A 25,060-nucleotide genomic window follows, 5' to 3' on the forward strand; every position below is an offset into this window, starting at 1 on the left:
CACTTCTGCAGAAATGTGTACAAACACGATTAGGATGATATGGAGAGATTATGATTCTTCTGAAGCTGATGGAGAAGCTCATGCTGAGGAAAACGACTCTCTCGTTAATGGCTAATTTGTCCTGATGGATGCGATGTGTGAGGTGGACTAATGTAAATCTGCATAGACGTGTCTGTGGCTGTATCTTCTGAAATCAGAGGCCCAGATGTTCGGGGAAATGGATCGCATAAACAGCAGTTTCCATTACCGCCGTTTTGCTTTGTTTACAGGTGCTTGCTGAGCTCAACAAGGGATGCTCAATTTTCTCAGGAGTGTGATGTATACATTTAGCTTCTTAAGTAAGGGATAATTTCAGCATATTATTCAGCGAACAACTTAAAGCTTTACGTAATTAACCTTGAAATTAATACATTGGATTTTAATTGGATGAAAGGAGTGCATAAAAATGAACAAATACAAGCTAAATTGCACCATACATAGCTGCATGAAAGGCGGCATGGTGGCTCAGTGGTTAGCACTGTCGCCTCACGGCCATAAAACTGCTGGTTTGAGTCCTGGCTGGGTCAGTTGTCATTTCTGAGTTTGCATGTTCTCCCCGTGTTTGCGTGGGTTTCCTCCGGGTGCTCCGGTTTCCCCCACAGTGCAAACACATACACTATAGGTGAATGAATAAGGTAAATTGGCCGTAGTGTATGAGTGTGTGTGATTGTGAGAGTGTACAGGTGTTTCCCAGTACTGGGTTGCAGATGGAAAACATCTGCTGCATAAAACATATGTTGGAATAGTTGGTGGTTCATTCCGCTGTGGCAACCCCTGATAAATGAATGAATGAATAATTGCATAAAAGTATGTATGAAGAGTTCAGATGCAAAAACCTCTAAATGCCATCTGAAATGTTCCTCTAAAATGAGCATTTTAATCAGGATCCTGTGTGTAGGTTCAATAATATCACATTTATGGCAAACAATAAGTCTTTTTCCTTGTCTTCAATGTAAAATAACTAAACATAAACAAAGGAGGGTAAGATAAATGTTCATTTTTGATGGAAATTTGAGACGGCACTTGCATCTGAACTCTTCATATATATTTTGTTACGTCCCAGGACGTATTTGTTTCTGTTGTTGTTTTTTTTTTTCTTTCTTTCTCTGCTACAACCTAGTAGGAGCTAATGACCATCACCTGCTGCCACTTATGAACTACTCCGTGATTGGAGGACGAGAAGAGCAGTGGGTATTTAAGCAGCAGTTCTCCACTAGAACAGTGTTTTTGTGTGTGTGTGGAGGCTTTGTTTTTGTGAGGCTTTATAAATCTATATTTAGTTTGATTCTTTAAGCATCATTTGTTGATTAGGAGCTTTAATTTGTTTAAGTTCTGTGGATGCTGTTGATCATCTGAAATAGCTTTTGCCTCAAACTCTTTTTGATTGTAAGTTAATTTTTTTTTCAATGCTACTTTGTTATCCACTCTTTATTCTGTTCATTTGGGATTGGGTTAGTAGGGAGGGGGAGCCATTTTTCTTTTTGTAACCATTTTCTCCTGTTTAAGTTAGTAAGGGAGTGAGTATTTTTGATGTATTTTTCTTTGATAGATTATTCAGTTCTTCCCTTTCTCTCAGTTAGAGAACGTTTGTTTGTTGTTTTGGCTTGAACCCCCTCTTGAAGCCTTTTTCTTTTGGAACCCTCCCTTAATCCTTTAATAAATATTGTTAATCTTTATTCAAGTTGCATTTTCTTTGTTGTTTAGTTCTTTGAGAAGTTGCTCATGTGACCTCATTGCTGACACACACACACAAAATTCCACTAATTTTCTGTTGCGTTCCTGTGTCCCCCCTAGCCAGAGTTGAGGGGAACGTAACATATTTATTTTCATTTTATTTTTTATTATTATTTCATTATTAATACAGTTTAAATTATGATTTTGTTTTTATTGTTATTATTGTTTTATTATTTGATGTTTTATGAATAATAATTAAATTCTAATAATAATAATACATGAATTGTTTTATGCATAACATACAGTTGAAGTCAGAATTATTAGACCCCCTATTTTTTTTCCCCCGCAATTTCTTTTTAACAAAGAAGATTTTTTCGACACATTTCTAAACATAATAGTTTTAATAACTAATTTCTAATAACTGATTTATTGTATCTTTGCCATAATGACAGTAAATAATATTTGACTAGATGTTTTTCAAGACACTTCTATACAGCTTAATGTGACATTTATAGGCTTAACTAGGTTAATTAGGTTAACTAGACAGGTTAGGGTAATTAGGCAAGTTATTGCATAATGATGGTTTGATCTGTAGACTATCAAAAAAATATATAGCTAATATAGGGCATAATAATTTTGACCTTAAAAATTTTAAACTGCTTTTATTCTAGCCGAAATAAAACTAATAAGACTTTCTCCAGAAGAAAAAATATTATCAGACATACTGTGAAAATTTCCTTGCTCTGTTAAACATCATTTGGGAAATATTTAAAACAGAAAAAACAATTCAAAAGGGGGGCTAATAATTCTGACTTCAACTGTATACAAGAGATTCAATAATAATGCATGCATAATTCATAGTCAAGCTCATTAAAATTTCAATTGGCTGCCTCTCAGTGCTAATTTTCCAATGGACATTTTGAGTGGCGTATTATTTTTCCTCATCTCTCCTGTTAAGCTCTCTCCATCTGTAACTCTGTCCTACAGTCATCAGATGTCTCTTGTTTACCTGTTCCGCTGCTGTTTAAGAGCTTAACTGTTCAGTGTGAATCTCAGCTTTCTGCTTTCTCACCTTACACTTTCTGCCGTCCACTGTCTCCTCGTTAAACTCCTCTCCGACGCGGAAGTTGATTTCAGTGGTGCGGACAGAAGTGGAGGTCTTGATGTAGAACTGCTCTCCGTCCTGTCGAATCTCCACATGCGGTTTGGCTGCAGCGGCGCCCGCTACTTTCCGGAGCATCGCGTTCACTCCTGGAAAACACACGGATTTATTATATGAAGCAAAGTGGAGAGTAATGCATAATAAATAATGAGCCAAATTTAAAAAAAGCTCCATTTTACAAGATGTAAATAAGCAAAGTTTGAGCTCACAGATAATGTTTTATAACTCTTCGAAACTGCCCCTTTCAGACTTTGATCTTAATTGTGCTGTTTTGGTGACTGTCGCTTTAAATTCAAATGAGATTGTTGTCTTTTCAAAAGAGGGTGGAGCTACAGATGCCTGTGTGTCAGCATAGTGGCAGATTTAAAAACAGGATCAATGTCCTATGCTAATGAGGGAGAGACGGTCACTAATGGGCGGGGCTTTTCCTTTCTGATGACACGTACAAAGTGAGAATGTCAATCAAAGTGTTTCTGCAGACTGTCTTTATTAAGTGTGATTATAAACAATTTAATTAATTCATTTGTACCATTAGAAGCTGATTATATTCAATGCCTGTTGACGCACAACTGTGTTTAAACCCCTTATGAAAGTGATTTTAGCATAATAGGTGCCCTTTAAGGCAAATCACTGCAGAAGCTGAGTGAAAAATACAATAGTATCTGGATGCAGCCTTTATGATGCAAGCTGAGATTGCATCACTCAGCGATGCAATGTCAGACACAATGCACTCAAATGGAGCTAGTGATGTCACTGTGAGGGGTAGGGTTAAGGGTGGGGTTAGGTGAGCCTATTAAAAAGCATTGGATGCAGCCCAGGTTGCACTGCACCAGGTCTGCATCCAGATCCCTCTCGAAAAAGAACCATCAGTTATCATCGTCATGTTTCCTCGATTGATTATATTAGGAATGGCAATATTTTTTATATTATTTAATATTAAGTTTTGTTTAAAATAAACTGTAATGGTTAAATATGCAAATGAGGAATTATTCAGAGAAATATGCACTAATTTAGATGTATTTCTGGCGTAAAAAAAGTCTTGTTAAAAAGAATGTTTTATTTTTGACGTATCAAGTTTTTATAGAGGCAATTTTGGGAATCCTTGATGTCAAAATGACATTAAAAACACGTAAATGGTCAAAATTGCTAATCAATTGGTGTCAATTGACTATATCTTGATTTTAAATTGAGATTTAGGGCAACACGGTGGCGCAGTGAGTAGCACAATCGCCTCACAGCAAGAAGGTCGCTGGTTTGAGCCTCGGCTGGGTCAGTTGGCATTTCTGTGTGGAGTTTGCATGTTCTCCCTGTGTTTGCATGGGTTTCCTTCGGGTGCTCCGGTTTCCGCCAATTGGGTAAGCTCAATTGTCTGTAGTGTATGTGTGTGAATGAGGGTGTATGGATGTTTCCCAGTACTGGGTTGCAGCTGGAAGGGCATCCGCTGTGTAAAACATATGCTGGATAAATTGGCGGTTCATTCCGCTGTGGCAACCCCAGGTTAATAAAGGGACTACGCCGAAAATTAATGAATGAATAAATGAAATTGAGATTTAACATTGGTGTCAAAAATGGTTTTAGTACTGTTCATGAAGTTAATATCAAGCTTGCTGGATTGTGATTTTTAATACTGTTTGAAAGTGAGCTGTCTCTTTATGTGTTTGTTGTATTATGAAATGCTCCTACACTAATCTAGTTGCTCGTGGTGGGATTAATAAAGTTGTTAAACTTAAAAATCCATAACAAAAAAAATGGATGTTTGTCATAGGCAATTTTTGACGTGTTATTTAACGCCATTGTTAGATGTCAATTTGATGTTGTTTTGACATCAAGGTAGTTTACGTGTGGAAGATCAATACAGGATCCAGCAGAAATTTAGATTTGAAGCTTTTTGATGAACGACACTTTTCATATATTATAATAATTTTTTGTGTTGTTACTTTGATGGTCAAAAGGGCATCAGTGTGTGGATGTAAAATGGACGTCAAGAATTTGATCGATTAAAATTTTTGTCATCAGGGTGTGCGCTGAATTATCACTCTGTAATTCAGAAAAAAACTATGAATAGTCAAAAAAAGGGAAAAAAACGTAGAATAAAATGTATTCATTCATTCATTTTCACTCGGCTTAGTCTTTACTTCAGGGGTCGCCAAAGCGGAATGAACTGCCAACTATTCTGGCATATGTTTCATGCAGCGGATGCCCTTCCAGCCACAACCCAACACTTTCCAACACCCATACACTCTCAGATTCACACACACTCATATACTACGGCCAATTTAGTTTATCCAGTTCACCTATAGCGCACGTCTTTGGACTATGGAACCCACATCAACACGGAGAAAACATGCAAACTCCTCACAGAAATCCCAACTGACCCAACCTGGGCTCGAACCAGCGTCCTTCTTGCTGTGAGGCGACAGTGGTAACCACTGAGCCACCATGCCGTGCTAATTTTTTACAATTTTTACTCATCAAGTGACTCTCAGAACTACTGGGTTGCGGCTGGAAGGGCATTTGCTGCGTAAAACATGCTGGAATAGTTGGCGGTTCATTCCACTGTGGTGACCCCTGACAATTAACAGAGTAAGCCAAAGGAAAATGAATGAATGAATAGCCAACATTTTGATTTCTTAATCCAAAAACTGCCCAAAAGTTTCAACTCATTTCTTTTTTATAACGAGATCATTTTGTCTGTGTCTTTTCAGATCACAGGAGTCATTGAGCTGAAATACCTTTACGGTAAAATATGCCAATTGTAACTCTGGAAAGGATGAGAAGCTTTCATTTTTTTATTTTGTAGCAGAAAATACCACACGACCTTCTAGACTGTTGTTTTAGCCTTGATTCTAATTTCACATAATTCCAGGTTTGCTGTTCTCTTAAATTATAATGTCCTCAGACGAGTTTGTTTCAGTTCTGTGCCATTCAAAACTCTGTGAATGCCGGAGAATCCCTCAGGATGAATCTAAGGAATTCTGGGAGTGTTTCACAAGTTTTTGCTCTGGTTTGGATTGTGCGTTTTACGGAAAGACATGAGCGGGTGAGCGAGTTCATATTCTCTTTTCTGCTTCTCAATCTGGTGATTTCCATCTCGGAGTCTTTCAGAATGTGTGGTTTAAAACCAGCAACATCTGTGACAATTTAACACATTAAGAGCAGTTAAAGACATTTTTTTGCATCATGCAAAATGTAAATATTATGCATGATCTATCAAAATAGCATTACAACTCAATAAGGACACTCAAATTATAAACGAAATGTAAAAATATGATTTGTCTTATGCATTTGCTCTCCTATAGGACGTTTCACTAAAGAAAAAGCCCTGTAATCTTGCACGTCTACTCAAAAGATCTCAATAATACTGTAACCAAAGTCTAAAAATCCTAAATAAATCATATCAATATGAAATTATAATTATATATATATATATATATATATATATATATATATATATATATATATATATATATATATATATATATATATATATAAAAATAAATAAATATACAATTCTTTTAAAATTAAATGAGCTAGCATGCACGTGTATGTACATGCACTTAATACAATAACTTTTTAATATGAATAAAATGGGATATTTTATGCTAAATAAGCTGAAAAAAAAGATCTGAAATAAAGAAAATTTCTGAAATAACACAGAATTTAAAGAATATTAAAATATATTTTGAAATATTTTAAAATATATGATATTTGAATCAGAATAAAATTAATTATTCAAACTAAAACCCTAAAACAAACTAAAAAGATTTTTGTTACTTAAATAAACATAACTATTTAATTTGTTATTTCATATTTTTATTTGGTTTCTTATTTTTATCTTATGATTTTTTTATTATTTATTTTTTCTTATACCAAAGCTATTATATTTTTATTATATGTCATATTTTATTTGTTTTATGTGATGTGTTAAAATAACTAAAATTGAAATAAAAAATACTGTGCAAAAATATTTACAAAAAAAGTTAAATGAAAACAGAATCTCAATTGAAAGTCTCAGGCTTTATAAAAAGGTTTGTTATGTACATTAAACATAAATATTTAATTTATCTAAAATGTATTAACTTGCATAAAAAATAAAAAATAAATCTTAGTTTAATGTGATGTGCTAAAATAACTAAAACCAAAACAAAAAAGCTAAAATATTCACACAAAAAAAAAGTTAAATGACAACAGAATCTCAATTGAAAGTCTCAGGCTTTATAAAAAGGTATGTTACGTACATTAAACATAAATATTTAATTTTTCTATAATGTATTAACTTGCATAAAAAAATTACAAAATGTTTCTTAGTGTAATGTGATGTGCTAAAAATAACTTAAACCAAAATATAAAAGCTAAAATATATATATTTTTAAAAGTTAAATGGAAACAGAATCTCAATTAAATGTCCCGGGCTTTGAAAAATGTTTGTTACTTAAAATAAAAATAACTATATAATTATTTTAAATGTATTAATTTGCGTAAAAAAAATATTTTTTATATGACGTGCAAAAATAACTAAAACTAAAATAAAATGAAAATACTTTGATAAATTATTTACAAACAGTGTTAAATGAAAACAGAATCTCAGTTAAATGTCCTGGGCTTTGAAAAAGCATTAAAATTGTTCCTTTTACTCGAGCAAATTGTTTGCAAAGCCACCATAATGAGTTTGACTCCAGGGGAACACACATGCAGAGGTAAAACATTCCTTAAAGCATCTGCCAAATGAAAAAAAATGCCAAATTTATCATTGTAACCCCCAGAGTTTTGCTCCAGACTGTCTGAATCTGTTCAGAGAGCTTTCTGTCCTGTACTGAAATGAATCACTGAAGTGACTGTAGCGAACACAAAGCCCTCAGATAACTTTAACAACCACGTGACCCACTTTAACCACATCTCCTATCATGATAAATGTGAATAATCAGCCGTCTCATGTTCTATCACTACGATAACATCTAAATCCAGTGTTTCTGAGATGCCTGGAGGCGAGATGACAAGCGTACGTGATGCTCAGCTAACGGGATGAAATGAAAAATTACCGAGAGCTTTCAGAAGTTCGTCGAAATTCTCACTGCTTTTCATTTTCCAGGTGCCGGCGAAGTTGGGAGGCATTTTTTGAGCTTCGGATTGTCCTGCTCTGTCTCTCTCTCTTTCTCTCTCTTCTCCTCTGGTCCCTTGCTGCACTTGTTCTCCTTTTCTACTCTCTTTGTGATCGCCCGTTGCCTTCCTGTCTTATGTTCTCACTCACCCTGTCCCTCCCCTCTCGCCTCAACTCTCTCTCTCTCTCTCTTTCTCTCTCTCTCTCTCTATCTCTCGGTCTGTCTTTCTCTATCACTGTCTCTCTCTCTGTCTCTCTCCCGCCCACTGGCAGCGCTGAGACTGCTGCATCAAACAACCTGTTCCAGCATCAGCCACAAAACCAAACGCTAATGTTTCTCTCTCCTTCTGCTTGAGTTTCATGGATCACTGGGCACATTAGGACAGGAATACAGTGACGCATCCCAGACTGAACCCCACATTTTAGTGCGGGGGATGCATCAGCCGATTCCCATTCTGATGTGGGGTTCAGTTCAGGATGAATCACTGTATTCCCGTCCTAATGTGTTCACTGATCCGCGACGCACACTCAAGCAGAAGGAGAGAAAAACTAGGGAATTTACTGCTTGTTTGTAGGGAATACAGTAATGGATCTTGGACTAAACTACACTTAGGAAAGGAAAACAGTAATGAATCCTAGACTAAACCCCACTTAGGAAAGGAAAACAGTAACGCATCCCGGACTAAACCCCACTTAGGAAAGGAAAACAGTAACGCATCCTGGACTAAACCCCACTTAGGAAAGGAAAACAGTAATGCATCCCGGACTAAACCTCACTTAGGAAAGGAAAACAGTAACGCATCCTGGACTAAACTCCACTTAGAAAAGGAAAACAGTAATGCATCCCGGACTAAACCTCACTTAGGAAAGGAAAACAGTAATGCATCCCGGACTAAACCTCACTTAGGAAAGGAAAACAGTAACGCATCCTGGACTAAACTCCACTTAGGAAAGGAAAACAGTAACGCATCCCGGACTAAACCCCACTTAGGAAAGGAAAACAGTAATGCATCCTGGACTAAACCCCACTTAGGAAAGGAAAACAGTAACGCATCCCGGACTAAACCCCACTTAGGAAAGGAAAACAGTAACGCATCCTGGACTAAACCCCACTTAGGAAAGGAAAACAGTAATGCATCCCGGACTAAACCTCACTTAGGAAAGGAAAACATTAATGCATCCCGGACTAAACCTCACTTAGGAAAGGAAAACAGTAATGCATCCCGGACTAAACCCCACTTAGGAAAGGAAAACAGTAACGCATCCTGGACTAAACCCCACTTAGGAAAGGAAAACAGTAATGCATCCTGGACTAAACTCCACTTAGAAAAGGAAAACAGTAATGCATCCCGGACTAAACCTCACTTAGGAAAGGAAAACAGTAACGCATCCCGGACTAAACCTCGCTTAGGAAAGGAAAACAGTAACGCATCCTAGACTAAACTCCACTTAGGAAAGGAAAACAGTAACGCATCCTAGACTAAACTCCACTTAGGAAAGGAAAACAGTAACGCATCCCGGACTAAACTCCACTTAGGAAAGGAAAACAGTAACGCATCCCGGACTAAACCTCACTTAGGACAGGAAAACAGTAACGCATCCTAGACTAAACTCCACTTAGGAAAGGAAAACAGTAACGCATCCTAGACTAAACCTTACTTAGGAAAGGAAAACAGTAACGCATCCTAGACTAAACTCCACTTAGGAAAGGAAAACAGTAACGCATCCTAGACTAAACCTTACTTAGGAAAGGAAAACAGTAACGCATCCTAGACTAAACTCCACTTAGGAAAGGAAAACAGTAACGCATCCCGGACTAAACCTCACTTAGGACAGGAAAACAGTAACGCATCCTGGACTAAACTCCACTTAGGAAAGGAAAACAGTAACGCATCCTAGACTAAACTCCACTTAGGAAAGGAAAACAGTAACGCATCCCGGACTAAACCCCACTTAGGAAAGGAAAACAGTAATGCATCCCAGACTAAACTCCACTTAGGAAAGGAAAACAGTAATGCATCCTGGACTAAACTCCACTTAGAAAAGGAAAACAGTAATGCATCCCGGACTAAACCTCACTTAGGAAAGGAAAACAGTAATGCATCCCGGACTAAACCTCACTTAGGAAAGGAAAACAGTAATGCATCCCAGACTAAACTCCACTTAGAAAAGGAAAACAGTAACGCATCCTGGACTAAACCCCACTTAGCAAAGGAAAACAGTAATGCATCCCAGACTAAACTCCACTTAGGAAAGGAAAACAATAAAGGGATTAATCTGGGTTGCATCATCATACTCCCATCCCTGTGCAGGGTTCAGATCAGGATGCATCACTGTATTCCTGCCCTAATGTGTCCAGTGATCCATGACGCACACTCAAGCAGAAGGAGAAAAAACTAGGAATTCATCCCTACATTGTGGCAAATACAGTAATGCATCTCAGACCAAACCCCCACTACTTCTGTCATATGTGGGGTTTGGTCCGGGATGCATTACTGTATTCCCAACCTATGTGGGGTTTGGTCCGGGATGCATTACTGTATTCCCAGCTTATGTGGGGTTTGGTCCGGGATGCATTACTGTATTCCCAACCTATGTGGGGTTTGGTCCGGGATGCATTACTGTATTCCCAACCTATGTGGGCTTTGGTTCGAGATCCATCACTATATTTCTTTCCTATGTGGGGTTTGGTCTGAGATGCCTGACTGTATTTCCCATCTTGTGTGGGGTTCAGTCAGTGTATTTCTATCCTAATATATCCAGTGATCCATGAGCACACCCAAGCTGTTATTTTAACACATTTGTAGAAACGCCTCAGCACAGATGACAAGGCTGGAAGCAGTTGTGAAAATCATAAGAATTTTTGACTGTGATAAGAAGTTTGACTTCAGTGCAAGACGCAGTTCATAAGGTTGGTGATGAATACTGTCTTTACACATTTTGCAGTCTAACAACCTAACAGTTCATGTTTTTAGCAACACCATTGACAATATTCTAAAAAGATGTTTTCTTAACACTGGTGTATTTTTGTTTTCCTGCACTGCAAGATTTGCTCTCTTATTTCATTGTCAAATTAAACATTCTGCAAGTGTGGTCTTTAGGATGCTTTCACCGTTGCCTCATTTAGTTTGAATAAAATGTAGCAGAGTTTGTTTTTGGTGTGGTTTGTTTGGGCAGGTGTGAAAACAGCAACCGTACTCGGATGCGCACCAAAAGCGGACCAAACAAGTATGCCTAGACCTGATTGAAGATGTGGTCTAAGTACGCTTTCAAACAAACCCTGCAACAATTAATGTGAACTGACCTTCAACCGACTCAAATGCACAAAGTACTTTGCTTTTTTTTTGACTAAACCAGCTGCCGTAGTCAGCTGCAATGTGCATTCTGCGATGAGAAAAAGATTTTTGACCCCAATTAACCACAATTATGGCAGGTCGCGGACAAAAGTTGTGAGGAGGTCTATAATACCTGCTGACTTGTCCTCAACTCTTTGTTTACTTCCGTTTGTTGCGCACGTGAGTTTCCCTCACGTTAATTTTGACCAATCAAAATGCAGTCCCAGAAATTCGTCTAGCCAGCAACTGATGTGGATGTTGTCACTTGACTGCTTTTTGGTTTCAGTTTTTGAACCCCCAAATATTCCGGCATATTTTTTACACAGCAGATGCCCTTCCAGCCACAACCCAGTACTGGGAAACACCCATACACTCTCACATTCACACATGCACTCATACACTATGGCTAATTTTGTTTACCCAGTTTGCCTATAACACATCTTTGGACTGTGGGAGAAACCAGAGCACCAGGAGGAAACCCATGACAATACGGAGAGAACATGCAGATGTCTGGTGTGAAACGGAACCAAAATGGCTGAAAAATGCAACAGTCTACGCAAAAGGAGTCATACCACAGGTGTGAAAGCACTCTTTTTTTAATCTATAAAATTACAAACATGATTTTAAAGCCTATGACTTCTAGTATTATCCAAAATCCACTAAAGGAGGTCGAGGCTTCTTATATATGGCTCCTAAACTCTGGAAAAGCCTTCCTGATAATGTCCGAGGCTCAGACACACTCTCTGTCAGTGCAAAACAAGATTGAAGACCCATCTTTTTATTAAAGCACACACACAATGCACCACATAATGGTAGGTGAATGGGCCTATTAAACCACACAAGGACACACACAGGTTCAAAGTCTAAAGCGCAGGGCGCAAAAGCATTAATGGTATGTCCAAATCCACTTTTGCTATTTTAAGGACGGAAAAATATGGTTTAAACCCTGGTCCTAAAGGGTTGGGCTTATTCTCTTAATGGATATAAGAGTGTTTTGAGAATAACGTGCATGAAACCAATCAGAGTCCCATCTCTCATTCTCTTTAAGAGTCAGTTGTGTCGCACCATGGCGCATTTGCTATTTGTTAAACAGTTAAACAGACCGTCTGCGTGAAGATAAAGAACGAGCCTCCTCTATTCGGCCTCTTTACTTTTCCTTTACTTTCACTCTTTACTTTACTCCTTTACTTTTGTGGATAAGGAAACGCTGTTGTACACTACGGCCAGTTTTGTTTTCTGAATTCACCTAAAGTACATGTTTTTGGACTGAGGGGGAAACTGGAGCACCCTCATGCATCTAAACATACAATTGTCTGGTATGAAACAGAACCAAAATGCCTGAAAAATGCTACAATGTATCATTTTTAACCGTGGTCCGTACCAAAAGAAACACACTACAGGTGTGAAAGCACTATGCAGACTATAAAATTAAAAACATTGATGACATCCACATGAATATAATACGATTTAAAAAAAACGAAGGGCTTCTGATATTACCCAAAGTCCACTAAAGGAGATCGAGGCTTCTCATATATGGCTCCTAAACTCTGGAATAGCCTTTCTGGAAATGTCCAAGGCTCAGACACACTCTCTCAGTTTAAACAAGATTAAAAAACTATCTTTTTATTAAAGCATACACACAATGCATCACATAACTAGGATGCGCAAGTGTGTTCCATGCAGGTGAGTGGGCTTGCCAACCACCCGTAGGACACATTCTTCCTGTCTTAATACACCAGGCACTTTGTTAGTAATACTTCTAAGTTATTTATGTTTGTTTCTGTATGTTTAAATAACTCCTATTTTCATATATAGCACTTCATTATCGCATTGACATCACTCGAAGTTAATAACACCAGTATAAAGCTTTGACTGACCAATCAGAATCAAGGATTTCAGAAAACCTCTCAAACAGCAAAATTAGACTAGTTCTCGTACGTCATGGCGCATCTCATTATGTTTGCCAGGATAAAGCGCAGCTACAGTCCTTCATGATGACAAAATACTTTCTGTACAAGGTCTTAATTAGATTTGGACACAAGCTTTGTGCTTTGTCCAGCATGAAGGTCTTTTTATCTTGAGTCTAACGTTTTCCTGCCCTCAAAAAAGGCACTTGAATGAAAACGTAGTTCCCAGAGATAAGCACTCCAGTGGCCGTGAATAGGCCGCCATGCTCATTTCTCCCTCTGCTGACGTTTATTTCAGCGTATTAAGCCATGAGAAACCAGGAGCAGTCATTTTTCAGATGCGGTCTGAGAAGCTTCGAGAGCCTGCGCTGACGCCACACGCTGAGCTTTTCTTCTTCGAGATGGACACAAATGAACTCCACAACCTCTTAAAGCGCTAACTGGCTTCCAGAAGGCACATTAAAAGGTTTCTCGGTACAATACATCTCGAGGCAAACAGCTTCTTCGTCTTGTTTTGTTCTCAGAAGCAGACACAAGGGCAAATGAAGAGCTGTTTTGGCTGAGGAAAATGGACCGGTTGTGCGCAAACACGAAAACGGGATCAAATTAAGCGCTAATTAGAGCTAAAAGTTGATGGAGAATTTAGTCAAGTGTCTTTCCTGAGGAAACGACGAGCCAAAAAGCAATTAAAAGCGATGTGAAAATAAGCTAAAATGCATGCAAATGGAAAACAGATGATTGAGTTAGAGGATTTAATGGTACTCTGAGTAAAACAACTCATTTTATTTTGTCTAAAATGTTTTGCGGTCGAAGTCAAGTATGCTTCATATTTTAGAAATTATGCGGTAGTTATGCAACATTAAGAGTTTTGCTGGCCCCTAAACTGCATGTGACGTAAATGTCAGTCAATATGTAGGATTTTGTGATGCTTACAAAAAATAACCATGCTTTAAATATGGTAGTTAAGTATACTTTAATTAAACCATAAGCTATGTTCGAAATCGCCTACTACTCAGTAGGTACTGCATTTGAATTTAAATATACTACTTAGCCATTAGAAAAGTACGTTCTATACTGTATGAATGTCAGTAGCATGTTTGGAGCCCAGACATACTACATCCGCCATTTTGTCATCATCACGTGACCTATCCGCGTCAGTCGCTTCATTCCCATTTGTGAATTCTATTGTGGTGCATCATGGGATAGCATAGCGCCCATCCGATGCACACTTCAGAATCTCGCCGGAAGTAGTAAGTCATCCAGGTACTTCTCACATACCGTTTTTAGAATACTATGAATTCGGACACGCTTCTCGGCTCACATACTGATTTTAGTGTACTATAATGTATGGAAGTATGCAATTTCGGATGCAGCTATAATTCAGTTGGTCAAACTTTACAATAAGGTTCATTAGTTAATGTTAATTATTGCATTTACTAACATGAACAAACAATGAACAAAACATTTACTACAGTATTTGTTCATGTTAGTTAACGTTAGTTAATAAAAATACAGTTGTTTATTGTTAGTTCATGTTAACTCAAGGTGCATTTACTAATGTTAACAATCATAGACTTTGATGTAATTAATGCATTAGTAAATGTTCAATTATGATTAATAAATGCTGTACAAGTGTTGTTTATAATTAGTTCATGTTAATAAATGCATTAACTAATGAACCTTATTGTAAAGTGTTACCATTCATCTTCAATTCATCTTTATATCTATAGCGTTTTTACAATGTAGATTGTGTCAAAGCAGCTTCACATATAAGATTATAGTAAATTGAAACAGTGTCAGTTCAGTTTTCCGAGTTTAAGTTCAGTTCAGTGTGGTTTAATTTTCAGTGTTGAAAGTCCAAACACTGAAGAGCAAATCCATCGATGCGCAGCTCCACAATTCCCGAACAACGCAAGCCAGAGGCGACAGCGGCGAGAATTTTTTTTTTTTTACCATTTTCCAAAAGTGAAGGAAAAAAACATTTCTCCTAAGGCCAAACTTCTTGTGCAGAGCTGCAGTCTAGGCGCCGGAGGAGAAGCTGCAGGTGGGAGAGGTCACCGGCTGGTGTACAGGCTGGCTCTTCAGGATCAATGCGAAGATTCGTCTGTCACTGGGGTCTTACAGCAATCAGTCCAACCCAGGCTCATTCTGAAAACGTACCTCCACGGACGTTTCTGGAGACCGCGAAATACATCCTGGCGGCACGTTTTTCTGCAGTTTTTGTTTTCGCGAATGTGCCAGAAGTCGCCGTGTATGCTTTTCAAGATCTCAAATTTCCCTCGCGAGTGCCATTCGCACCTGCTGTTCTCGCGTTAATCCACCAGAGGCTGCTGTCAACTCACTTTTGGACAGACTTTCTGACTGACTGAGCGAACGACCGGCTGACCCACCCTCCCCCTTCCCTAAACCCAACTAATTTTATCGATTGACCCGCCCACCCACTTCCCTAAACCCAACCAACATGTTTCAAAAGCAATCCGAAAAAATAAAAGCCCTCGTCTGACTTTTTTTTTTACCACATCCTCACCCTGCTATTCACTTTGTTTTATATTTTGGATTCTGTTTTTTTCTTACCTGCTTTCTGGAACCACTCTTCACCGGACTCAAACCCCCATCTTCGTGGTCAACTCCTCTCTGCATCTTAAATCCGTCGACGGACATGGCTGGCTAACGGGACAAACTGGTTGCAGCCAGAATGCCGTCCATACGGAGGTAAGCAGTCAGCGGTCAGCTGGCAAGCGCGAAAAGGAATGGCGTCACACCGCCCCGTAGCGTTCATTTAAAGAAATGAAATGCAGCCATATATACCTCCGCCTATGTAATTCGCTGTCTCCAGAAAGGTCCGCAGGGCTACGTTTTCACAATGAGCCTGTGTTGAATCAGTCTCATGCTCTCCACTCCTCCATAACCACCACAGCAGCTGCTCAGGATACGGCCTGGTCCAGGATTATGGAAACCTCGGGAATAATAAAAACAGACTAACATAAGTGCAGATACATTTCTGGAGAGTACCAAATACGTCCGAGGAGCTATGATTTTGGCAGGTTTTGTTTTCGTGAATCCACCAGAGGCCGCTGTGTAGACTTTTTCAGATTTCAAGTTTCTCTCACAAGTGCCATTTGCGCCTGCTGTTCTCGCATAAATCCACCAGAGGTCACGAGCGACTGATCTACTTTATCGGTTTTGGTGCTACATTATAAAAGACTGAAGTATCGATAAGCTCTGACGTTAGCGGTTCTGCTATCGGTACTGGAGAATTATTGCTGAATAAACATTACTTACAGTAGCATAATTTAACTGACCAACCTTTTCTAATTTGCCATATTTGATATTCGTCTGCAATATTCGTTACCGTCGCGCACGTCAAATATAAAAGCCTTCACAGTTTTTGGCTGTGCATGCGCACTCAGAGGAAGCTCGCGCTAAACGCACATACATAGATATACATACATAGTCAGACTCGCGCACACACACAGCTCGTAGGCTTGCGGAGTGAACCAAACAGGTTATATTTCCCAAGTTGACAGTGACAATGTCAGTTGCAACAAACACAACAAGTTTCTTGTATAAGCGGAAACGCAAGCAATCTGGCTAAGTGAAAGTATCTTTCAAAAGTGCATTAACTGCAATGAAAAGTATTGAAAAGTTTTTGACTGCCTAGCTACTAACGGTAATGTTACATCATCCACATCATTATGCCAGCAGTCAATCACCTAAATTAGTATAATATTTATAGTTAAACACACACTTGGTTAAAATGAAATAAAAAGCAATAAAAATCCTTTTACATCAGCTGAATTTACAAATATAGCCTATGAACAGCCTAATAATAAACTATGCTTATTAAGAAATTATATAAAAAAAAACTGCTTATTTTTACATTGCAAAATGCTCCAAAACTGTATTAAAAACACAGTTCACTCCCAAAACACAGTTAACTCATTTCTGTGAATGTCTTAATGAAAAATCATAAACATTATCATTTAACTATATTTTGCAACTCAAAGAGAGGATTTTCATCTGTTGGCAGCACAATAAACCAAGAAAGATCCTGACTTCTGCCAGAAAAAGCAAAGATGATTTTTATGTTGACTTTTATCCAGAAGAATGGTTAAAAACTGAGAGTCAGTTTCCTGCAAGCCATCGTGCGTTCTTTTACAGGAAAAAAAGATTTATTTGTTTTACAATTATTGGTTTAGTTTTATTTTACATTAAAAATGTAATAATAAACAAAGTGTTGTTAATTCTGTTCAATTTGTTTTTTCCTTTATAAAAAAAACACTACAAAAAGTACAGATAAGAGAACTGTTAAAGTACCGAACCGATAAGTGGTATCGATAAAAGTAGTAATACCATTAAAACCTTAACGATACCCATCCCTACGACTGACCCACCCTCCTGCTTGCCTAAACCCAACCGATAGTGTTTTCAAAAGCACTGATTGACCAGTGTCCACCCACTTCTCTAAACCCAACAGACAGTTTTAAAAAGCAATCTAGAAAAAGAAAAGCCCTAGCCTGATATTTACCACGTTTTCATATTTTACCACATTCTCACCCTGTTATTTACTTGTTTATTTTTTGGCTTCTGTTTTTGTCTTGCGCACTTTCTGGAACTGTTCTTCACTGGACTCGAATCCCATCGTTGCGGACAGTTCCTCTCTGCATCTCAAGTCCGCCGACGTACTGTACATGGCAAGCAACTGGACAAACTGGTAACACCAGGAAAGCCATCCATATGGAGGTAAGTGGTCAGCTGGTAAGCGTAAAGGAACGGCGTCGTACTGCCAATAGCATTTGTTTTAAAGATGAAATGCAGCCATACGTACTTCTAGCTACGTAATTCGCAATCTCCAGAAATGGATATAGGACTAGGTTTTCAGAATGAGCCTGTGTTGCTTAAATAGTTCTGAATTGACATGATTGTCTTGCGTATTTCCCCAGTCAGAATTCTGAGGCTAATCAGGCAGTGTTGTGATAGCATCTGATATCGTGGTACAGTAAGGGAACTAGACGGTGGAATGTGACTATGTTCACTCTCGTTTCTAACCATTCAGATCAGTAATATTTCTAAGCATTGCAGAAAGTGGTGTTTGTGTTTCTATAAGCAGTCAAAGTCATAAAATAGAGCATATTTCATTCATCTGCAGCTTCAAGCATGGCATTCTTCCTCTGTTTCTGACTCACACTGTCAGATCTAGGTCAGTCGATGCTGAATTCCCTCTGCGAGACACATTGCACCTCAAAGGGCATCAGCTGAGAAACTCTCACCGCTTCAGACATAAAAGGGCTGAAATCCCACTTAGCATATGGACTTCCTTCTGTCTGACTCCCAGACCCAGAGCTCTTTGATTGGACTTTTCTGTAGTCATATGCTGCAGTCTGCAGAAGAAGTCTCGTCTGGAAGAGATTTTCGGATGAGAGCTGTTTAAATGCCTTCTGGTGTCTCTCATTTTCTTTTTTGTGCCTCATTAACAGCAGAAGGAAATGCTTTTGAGGTGACAAATGATATAAAACATTCTGTTTAAGAAACTCTGACAATATCCATATATAAATCATTAAATCAATTCAAATAAATGAATATTCAATCACCAGCTACTTTATTAGACACACCTGTCCAACTGCTCGTTAACGCAAATTTCTAGTCAGCCAAGCACATGGCAGAAACTCAATGCATTTAGGCATGAAGACATGGTCAAGACGATCTGCTGCAGTTCAAACCGAGCATCAGAATGGGGAAGAAAGCTGATTTAAGTGACTTGGAACGTGGCATGGTTGTTGGTGTCAGACGGGCTGGTCTGAGTATTTCAGAAACTGCTGATCTACTGGGATTTTCACGCACAACCATCTCTAGGGTTTACAGAGAATGCTCTGAAAAAGAAAATATCCAGTGAGTGGCAGTTCTGTGGGCGCAAATGTATTGTTGATGCCAGAGGTTAGAGGAGAATGGCCAGACTGGTTCCAGCTAATAGAAAGGCAACAGTAACTCATATAACCACTCGTTACAACTGAGGTGTGCAGAAGAGCATCTCTGAACGCACAACACGTCCAACCTTGAGGCGGATGGGCTACAGCAGCAGAAGACCACACCGGGTGCCACTCCTGTAAGCTAAGAACAGGAAACTGAGGCTACAATTCACACAGGCTCACCAAAACTGGACAATTGAAGATTGGAAAAACGTTGCCTGGCCTGATGAGTCTCGATTTCTGCTGCAACATTCGGATGCTCGGGTCAGAAATTGTTGTCAACAACATAAAAGCATGGATCCATCCTGCCTGGTATCAACAGTTCAGGCTGCTGGTGTTGGTGTAATGGTGTGGGGGATGTTTTCTTGGCACACTTTGGACCCATTAGTACCAATTGAGAGTCGTGTCAATGCCACAGCCACAGTATTCCACAGTATTGTTGTTGACCATGTCCTTCCCTTTATGACCACAGTGTACCCATCTTCTGATGGCTACTTCCAGCAGGATAACTCACCATGCCTAAAACGCAAATCATCTCAGACTGGTTTCTTGAACATGACACTGAGTTCACTGTATTCAAATGGACTCCACAATCCAACTCAATCCAGTAGAGCACCCTTGGGATGTGGCGGAACGGGAGATTCGCATCATAGATGAGCAGCTGACAAATCTGCAACTGCGCTATCATGTCAATTTGAAGCAAAATCTCTGAGGAATATTTCCAGTATCTTGTTGAATCTATGCCATGGAGGATTAAGGCAGTTCTGAGGGCAAAAGAGGTCCAACCTGGTACTAGTAACGTGTACCTAATAAAGTGGCCGGTGAGTCTATAAATAAATATATATCATTTTCTTTTCGGCTTAGTCCCTTTATTAATCTGGGGTCGCCACAGTGGAATGAACTGCCAACTATTCCAGCATATGTTTAGAATTTATACATTTTATGTAAATAACTAATATGTTTATTACTTGACTACTACTATGAATTATTTTGCTTTTATTAATTTCTACTGTCAAACATACATTTTATTTAATAATGCTTTGGTAATCTTGTATTTTCAGTATAATACTGTCTTTTTAACATTTATGTCTTACGTTTTTTATTATATTAGTATTGATTCTTGCATACAATGTTCGATTTTTTATTACAGTAAAATTGTAGCCTTTTTAGTTAATTAAATATATATTTTTAATGATATATTTTGTTTAAATTTTTTATATTTTATTCTCATCATTTATATTTATACTGTTGAAAATTGTAGGTTATATAGAAATATGATATAATAATAATTAGTATAAAAAGCGGTTCCTTCCGCTGTGACGACCCCTGATAAATAAGGAACTAACGTAAGCCGAAGGAAAATGAATGAATGAATGAATTAGTATAATATCCTCCAGACCGGTGTTTTGAAAGTCAGCGCGGAGAGAAGGCGGAGTCAGTCGTCTGTTCCCATGCTGCTTTGCGCACAGGTGTCATGGCGGCTCTCTAGTCAGTATCAGCGCGGCCGTTTATTATTGTTAACAAACCGCAGTATTTCTTCATTTAATATACCTAACGAATCTTAAACACTTACAGCGTTTATCTCGACCGCGCTACAGCCTTTGCAGGACGCGGTGAAGACGTAAAGATTACTTTCATATACTGATAAGCTAAAATACGCTCGCAACTTTGCATTAATTGATTGTATAAAGTGATAATAATTAACCATATAAACCACACACGCGCTTATAAGACCTCCTTTATAGCACATACAGGCTTTGAAACGAAGACAATGAGCACACAAGTGAGTTCATGTCTAATATTTTGACATATCTAGAAGTTTTCTGGCTTATTTAACGTTACACTGCAAAAATGCTCCTCTTACGTAGAGTTTGTGTCTTGTTTCTAGTCCAAATATCTGGAAATTCTTAAACTAAGGAGCATTTTCAAGACAAGATAAACATAGTGTCTTGTTTTAAGAAATAATATGTCAAAATTCAGTGAGTTTTTCCTTAAAACAAGCTAAATAATCTTCCCATGAGGTAAAATAAATAGTCTTGTTTTTCCTTTTGACACAAGGTCAATCTGCTTACCCCATTGGCAGATTATTTAGCCTGTTTCAAGGAAAAACTCACTTAATTTTAACATATTTCTTAGAAAATAAAACAATATGTTTCCTAAACATCATGTAAGTAGGAAAAGTGTTTTTTGCAGTGTATTGAACAGTGCTCAAAGTCCTGCTTTTATGTTATTTGAATAATTTATTTCTCTGTTTTTCAGTACAGTATACTCTTCAAGCAGGAGCACGGTGAGTTCTCACATGCTTAATCTTAAAATATGTCTGGAATTGTAGTGAGCTGTCTACATAGGGAGCATATTTGGGCCACTAAAAGAGTTTTGATGCTTTTGCAGCTCATGAAGACGCCATCTGGACAGCAGCATGGGGTCGCAGTGAGAAGGACGGCTCAGAAACTATTGTGACCGGCTCTCTGGATGACCTGGTCAAAGTGTGGAAATGGTAAATAAATGCGCAAAGTGCAGACGAACTTTTGATTTAGAGTGTGTTCGCAGTAGAGCTGCGTGTAGGTCTGTCTCAATCAATATATAGACTTGTCGTGCAGTACTTGGAGATGACCTCAGTCATTTTTGCCATTGCAATATATATATTTACAAATTCACAAATAAGATTAAAGGCATTTTACAATGACATTTACATTCTTCCTCACCAGTGTCAATGTTTATAATTGGACATTTACCTAATAGGTAGGACCAGGCGTAATCTGCGCACATTTTTTGCTATTTCTGCGCAGAATTTTGGTAAAAATCTGCAGATTTATATGTGGAATGATTTTGGGGGTATCATAACTAAAACCTAATATATGAAAAAAAAGTAATACCTCTTTAAATTTATATAATGTTTACAATGCAAATACAATTAGATCCACTTTATTTGATAAACAAAGCATTTCTCTCATGTAATGTATCTACTAAAAGACCGAAAATTACTTTACAAAATTACTTTACAAACTATATTGTAAATAAATCATATACATATTTTCATATTAGTCAATAAAATTACTGAAATTAATTTAAAAACTGAATAAATATGAATTTACTCAAGTAAATAAACAGAATCAAGGATGGGCTAAAAATCTGCGCGTGCAGATTCCATGTGGGCCTACTAATAGGACATTAAATAGTATATATAATAACACATTTACCTTTTACATCAAATTATAGAATGTAAATAACATTAAGAATGATGAGTATTTTAAAGTGTTTATGGCTATTTGCATTATTATGCTGTTATTTAATCAGTGATATAAAATGATCTAAAAATTACAATAATATTGTAACTATTATAACTATTTATGTGACAATATATATCGGACAACAAACATTCCTTATCTAGACTGGCCTAGCTGTGTGATATAAATACAATTCTAAGGGGTTTAGAAGAAAATTCTTACAATTTTTTACTTTAAATCGCACTAATCTTAAGTTATAACTCTCAGTGGTTCAGAATTCGATTTGTTTCAGAATGGATATAAACTCGCAATCAATGTTATTCAACTCATTTGCCTAATTTTGTGATTATTATAGAGATATTATTGCTTTTTCTGCCATTTCTCATTTATTATACATTACATAGGCTATTTTATATACATTTGTATACAATACATTTGTTTTGGCATTTTAAGTTTGCTTTGAGCTTAAAAGAGAGAGAGAGATGCAGATTTTACCTGTCAGCGGGTGCACATGGCTCCTGAATAACATAAAAGTAAGAGAATTAGTGGATTTCTTTTTTTCCTTTTTACTTTAAGCCATTGAAAAGAAACTTGTCATAAAAAAATTATTGTTAAAAATAAAATTTTGTTTGTCGCATATATTTAACTATTTATTTGTTGTGGGTAAAATGTGTATTGCAATCCCGCTACCACTTCAAGTATATTTCAAACCTGTGGGAAGCACTGCATAGTAACTCAAAATCACATATTTACACAATAAAATGTTATTAAAATATTATGAGCAATGAACAAGTCTGATATGCACCACCCAGGCCTCGTTGCTGAATTCTCCAGTTTTTTTTTTTATAAAAATCAAAATCTTTTCTTTTTTTTTTTTTTGTCAAATAAGTTTTATTTGGCCATTGAATAGACTTGAAATAATCACAAGTTCCAGGATTAAAATTCTTATATGCGTAGAAAACAAACAAACAAACTAAAAGAACACCCCAATCTCAGCCTGTAAGTGTACAATACAGTGACAATCAAACAATTTTTAGTCTCAATACATTGCTTTAAGGAATAGAATTCCTCATGAAATGACAGAAGAAAGAGCCCCAGATCTTGTGAAATCGTCCAATGTGGACTATTAAAAGATATCTAGGTGCAAAATCTGCATCTTTCCATTGGTCTCACCAGGGTTCAGATGACAGCGTTCATACCAGAATTGATTGTAACTGAACCAAAGCTCCATCAAATATGAACCTACCCTAAAAAGTGTCTGTTTTTCTGAACACATGCCGCTCTTCTCTGGCAGGTGTGATGAGAAGCTGGAGCTGCAGTGGACTCTGGAGGGTCATCAGCTGGGCGTTGTGTCTGTGGACATCAGTCAGAATGGAGCCATCGCTGCCTCCAGCTCTCTGGATGCTCACATTCGCCTCTGGGACCTGGAGACGGGCAAACAGATCAAATCCATGGACGCGGGACCTGGTAAGCATTCACCTTATACTTTTTCTTCTTTTTTTAAAGAGCATGTTATATGGTATATTAAAATGTCCTAATATTGTGTTGGAGTCATCTATGGTCCGAAAGCGTATTTTTATTGCAGAATATGGAATTAATATTATAATAGTTCTGCTATTATTTCAATATGGTTAGTTTGAATCAATTTTAGGCTTGAGTTCTGTAAACTCCTCCCTTCCATAGGTCAACTTAGCTCTGATTGGTCAGCTGGACAAGTCTGTTTTGATTGGTCTTTCTGAATTAATTTTGTGTCCGAAATGAAACAGCTATTTCAGGCTTTTCGTATGTCATGGGATTATGCAAATTAGTTACTGTGATTGTGTTGTCGTAGACTGGTAGGTAGCTAAAGACTTGAAAATATAACGACTCGTTAAGGCAATTTTAAAAAATAGAGTTTTTATTTTTCTTGATTTGCAACTTTTCAGACTGTTTACATTGAAACTTTGAAAAAAAATATTATTTGAATCCCCGTTTGATGTTTGATCCAGCTTTGAGTATGGTGAACTTATTTTCTATAATGTCTACAGTTGACGCCTGGACAGTGGCTTTCTCTCCTGACTCCAAATACATCGCCACCGGCAGCCATCTTGGGAAGGTCAACATCTTCGGTGTGGAAAGTGGGAAAAAGGAGCATTCGCTGGACACCAGAGGGAAATTCATTCTGAGCATCGCTTATGTAAGATCACAAAACATTATTAAAAGGCAATCATTTTAAATTGAAGATATTTTATTTTTATTTTACGCACACACACAATGCATATGTATATTTGTATTAGTGGTGTAATGGATCAGAAATCTCACTTTACAGATCACATTATGAGCTTTTACGTCATAGATTGGACCAATCTTCGGATCAGCCAAAAAAGGGAGGGAGACAAATGCTATTTTCTTTCCATTTATTACAAAAACAGTACTGCGAGACACTTTTTGAACTTACAACTAGGGTTAGGTACCCGGTACCGGTATGCACCAGACCGAATCAGCATATGAATTTCGGAGCCTAATTCTGGTGCCCCTGGTGCTGCGACAGGAACGTAAAGCAGGTCACACACCAGAAGAATTTTAAATATAAGTTTCTATATTTTTGATGGCTGGTTATCGCCACCTATTGGTTAAATAATGTAAGTGCTGCCTACAACTTTCATTTTTGAG

The 25,060-nt window shown here is 37.7% G+C and overlaps 2 protein-coding genes across 2 annotated transcripts in view; one reads left to right on the top strand and one right to left on the bottom strand.

Moving 5' to 3' along the window:
• Nucleotides 1–8,124, bottom strand: part of crabp1a (cellular retinoic acid binding protein 1a) — a 28,157-nt gene extending 20,033 nt beyond the window's left edge. The window contains exons 1-2 of the mRNA XM_056451842.1: nt 7,915–8,124; nt 2,786–2,964 (exon numbers count right to left, since the gene is read on the bottom strand). Coding sequence (XP_056307817.1) covers nt 2,786–2,964; nt 7,915–7,987 — 252 coding nt within the window. The 5' untranslated portion in view covers nt 7,988–8,124. The remainder of the gene's footprint in view (nt 1–2,785; nt 2,965–7,914) is intronic.
• Nucleotides 8,125–20,635: 12,511 nt separating this feature from the next.
• Nucleotides 20,636–25,060, top strand: part of skic8 (SKI8 subunit of superkiller complex) — a 9,502-nt gene continuing 5,077 nt past the window's right edge. The window contains exons 1-5 of the mRNA XM_056451685.1: nt 20,636–20,964; nt 21,441–21,468; nt 21,573–21,678; nt 23,703–23,875; nt 24,436–24,584. Of these exons, the coding sequence (XP_056307660.1) occupies nt 20,953–20,964; nt 21,441–21,468; nt 21,573–21,678; nt 23,703–23,875; nt 24,436–24,584 (468 nt within the window). The 5' untranslated portion in view covers nt 20,636–20,952. The remainder of the gene's footprint in view (nt 20,965–21,440; nt 21,469–21,572; nt 21,679–23,702; nt 23,876–24,435; nt 24,585–25,060) is intronic.

This window comes from Danio aesculapii, chromosome 25 (assembly GCF_903798145.1).
Source record: "Danio aesculapii chromosome 25, fDanAes4.1, whole genome shotgun sequence".
Classification (NCBI taxonomy): Eukaryota; Metazoa; Chordata; class Actinopteri; order Cypriniformes; family Danionidae; genus Danio; species Danio aesculapii.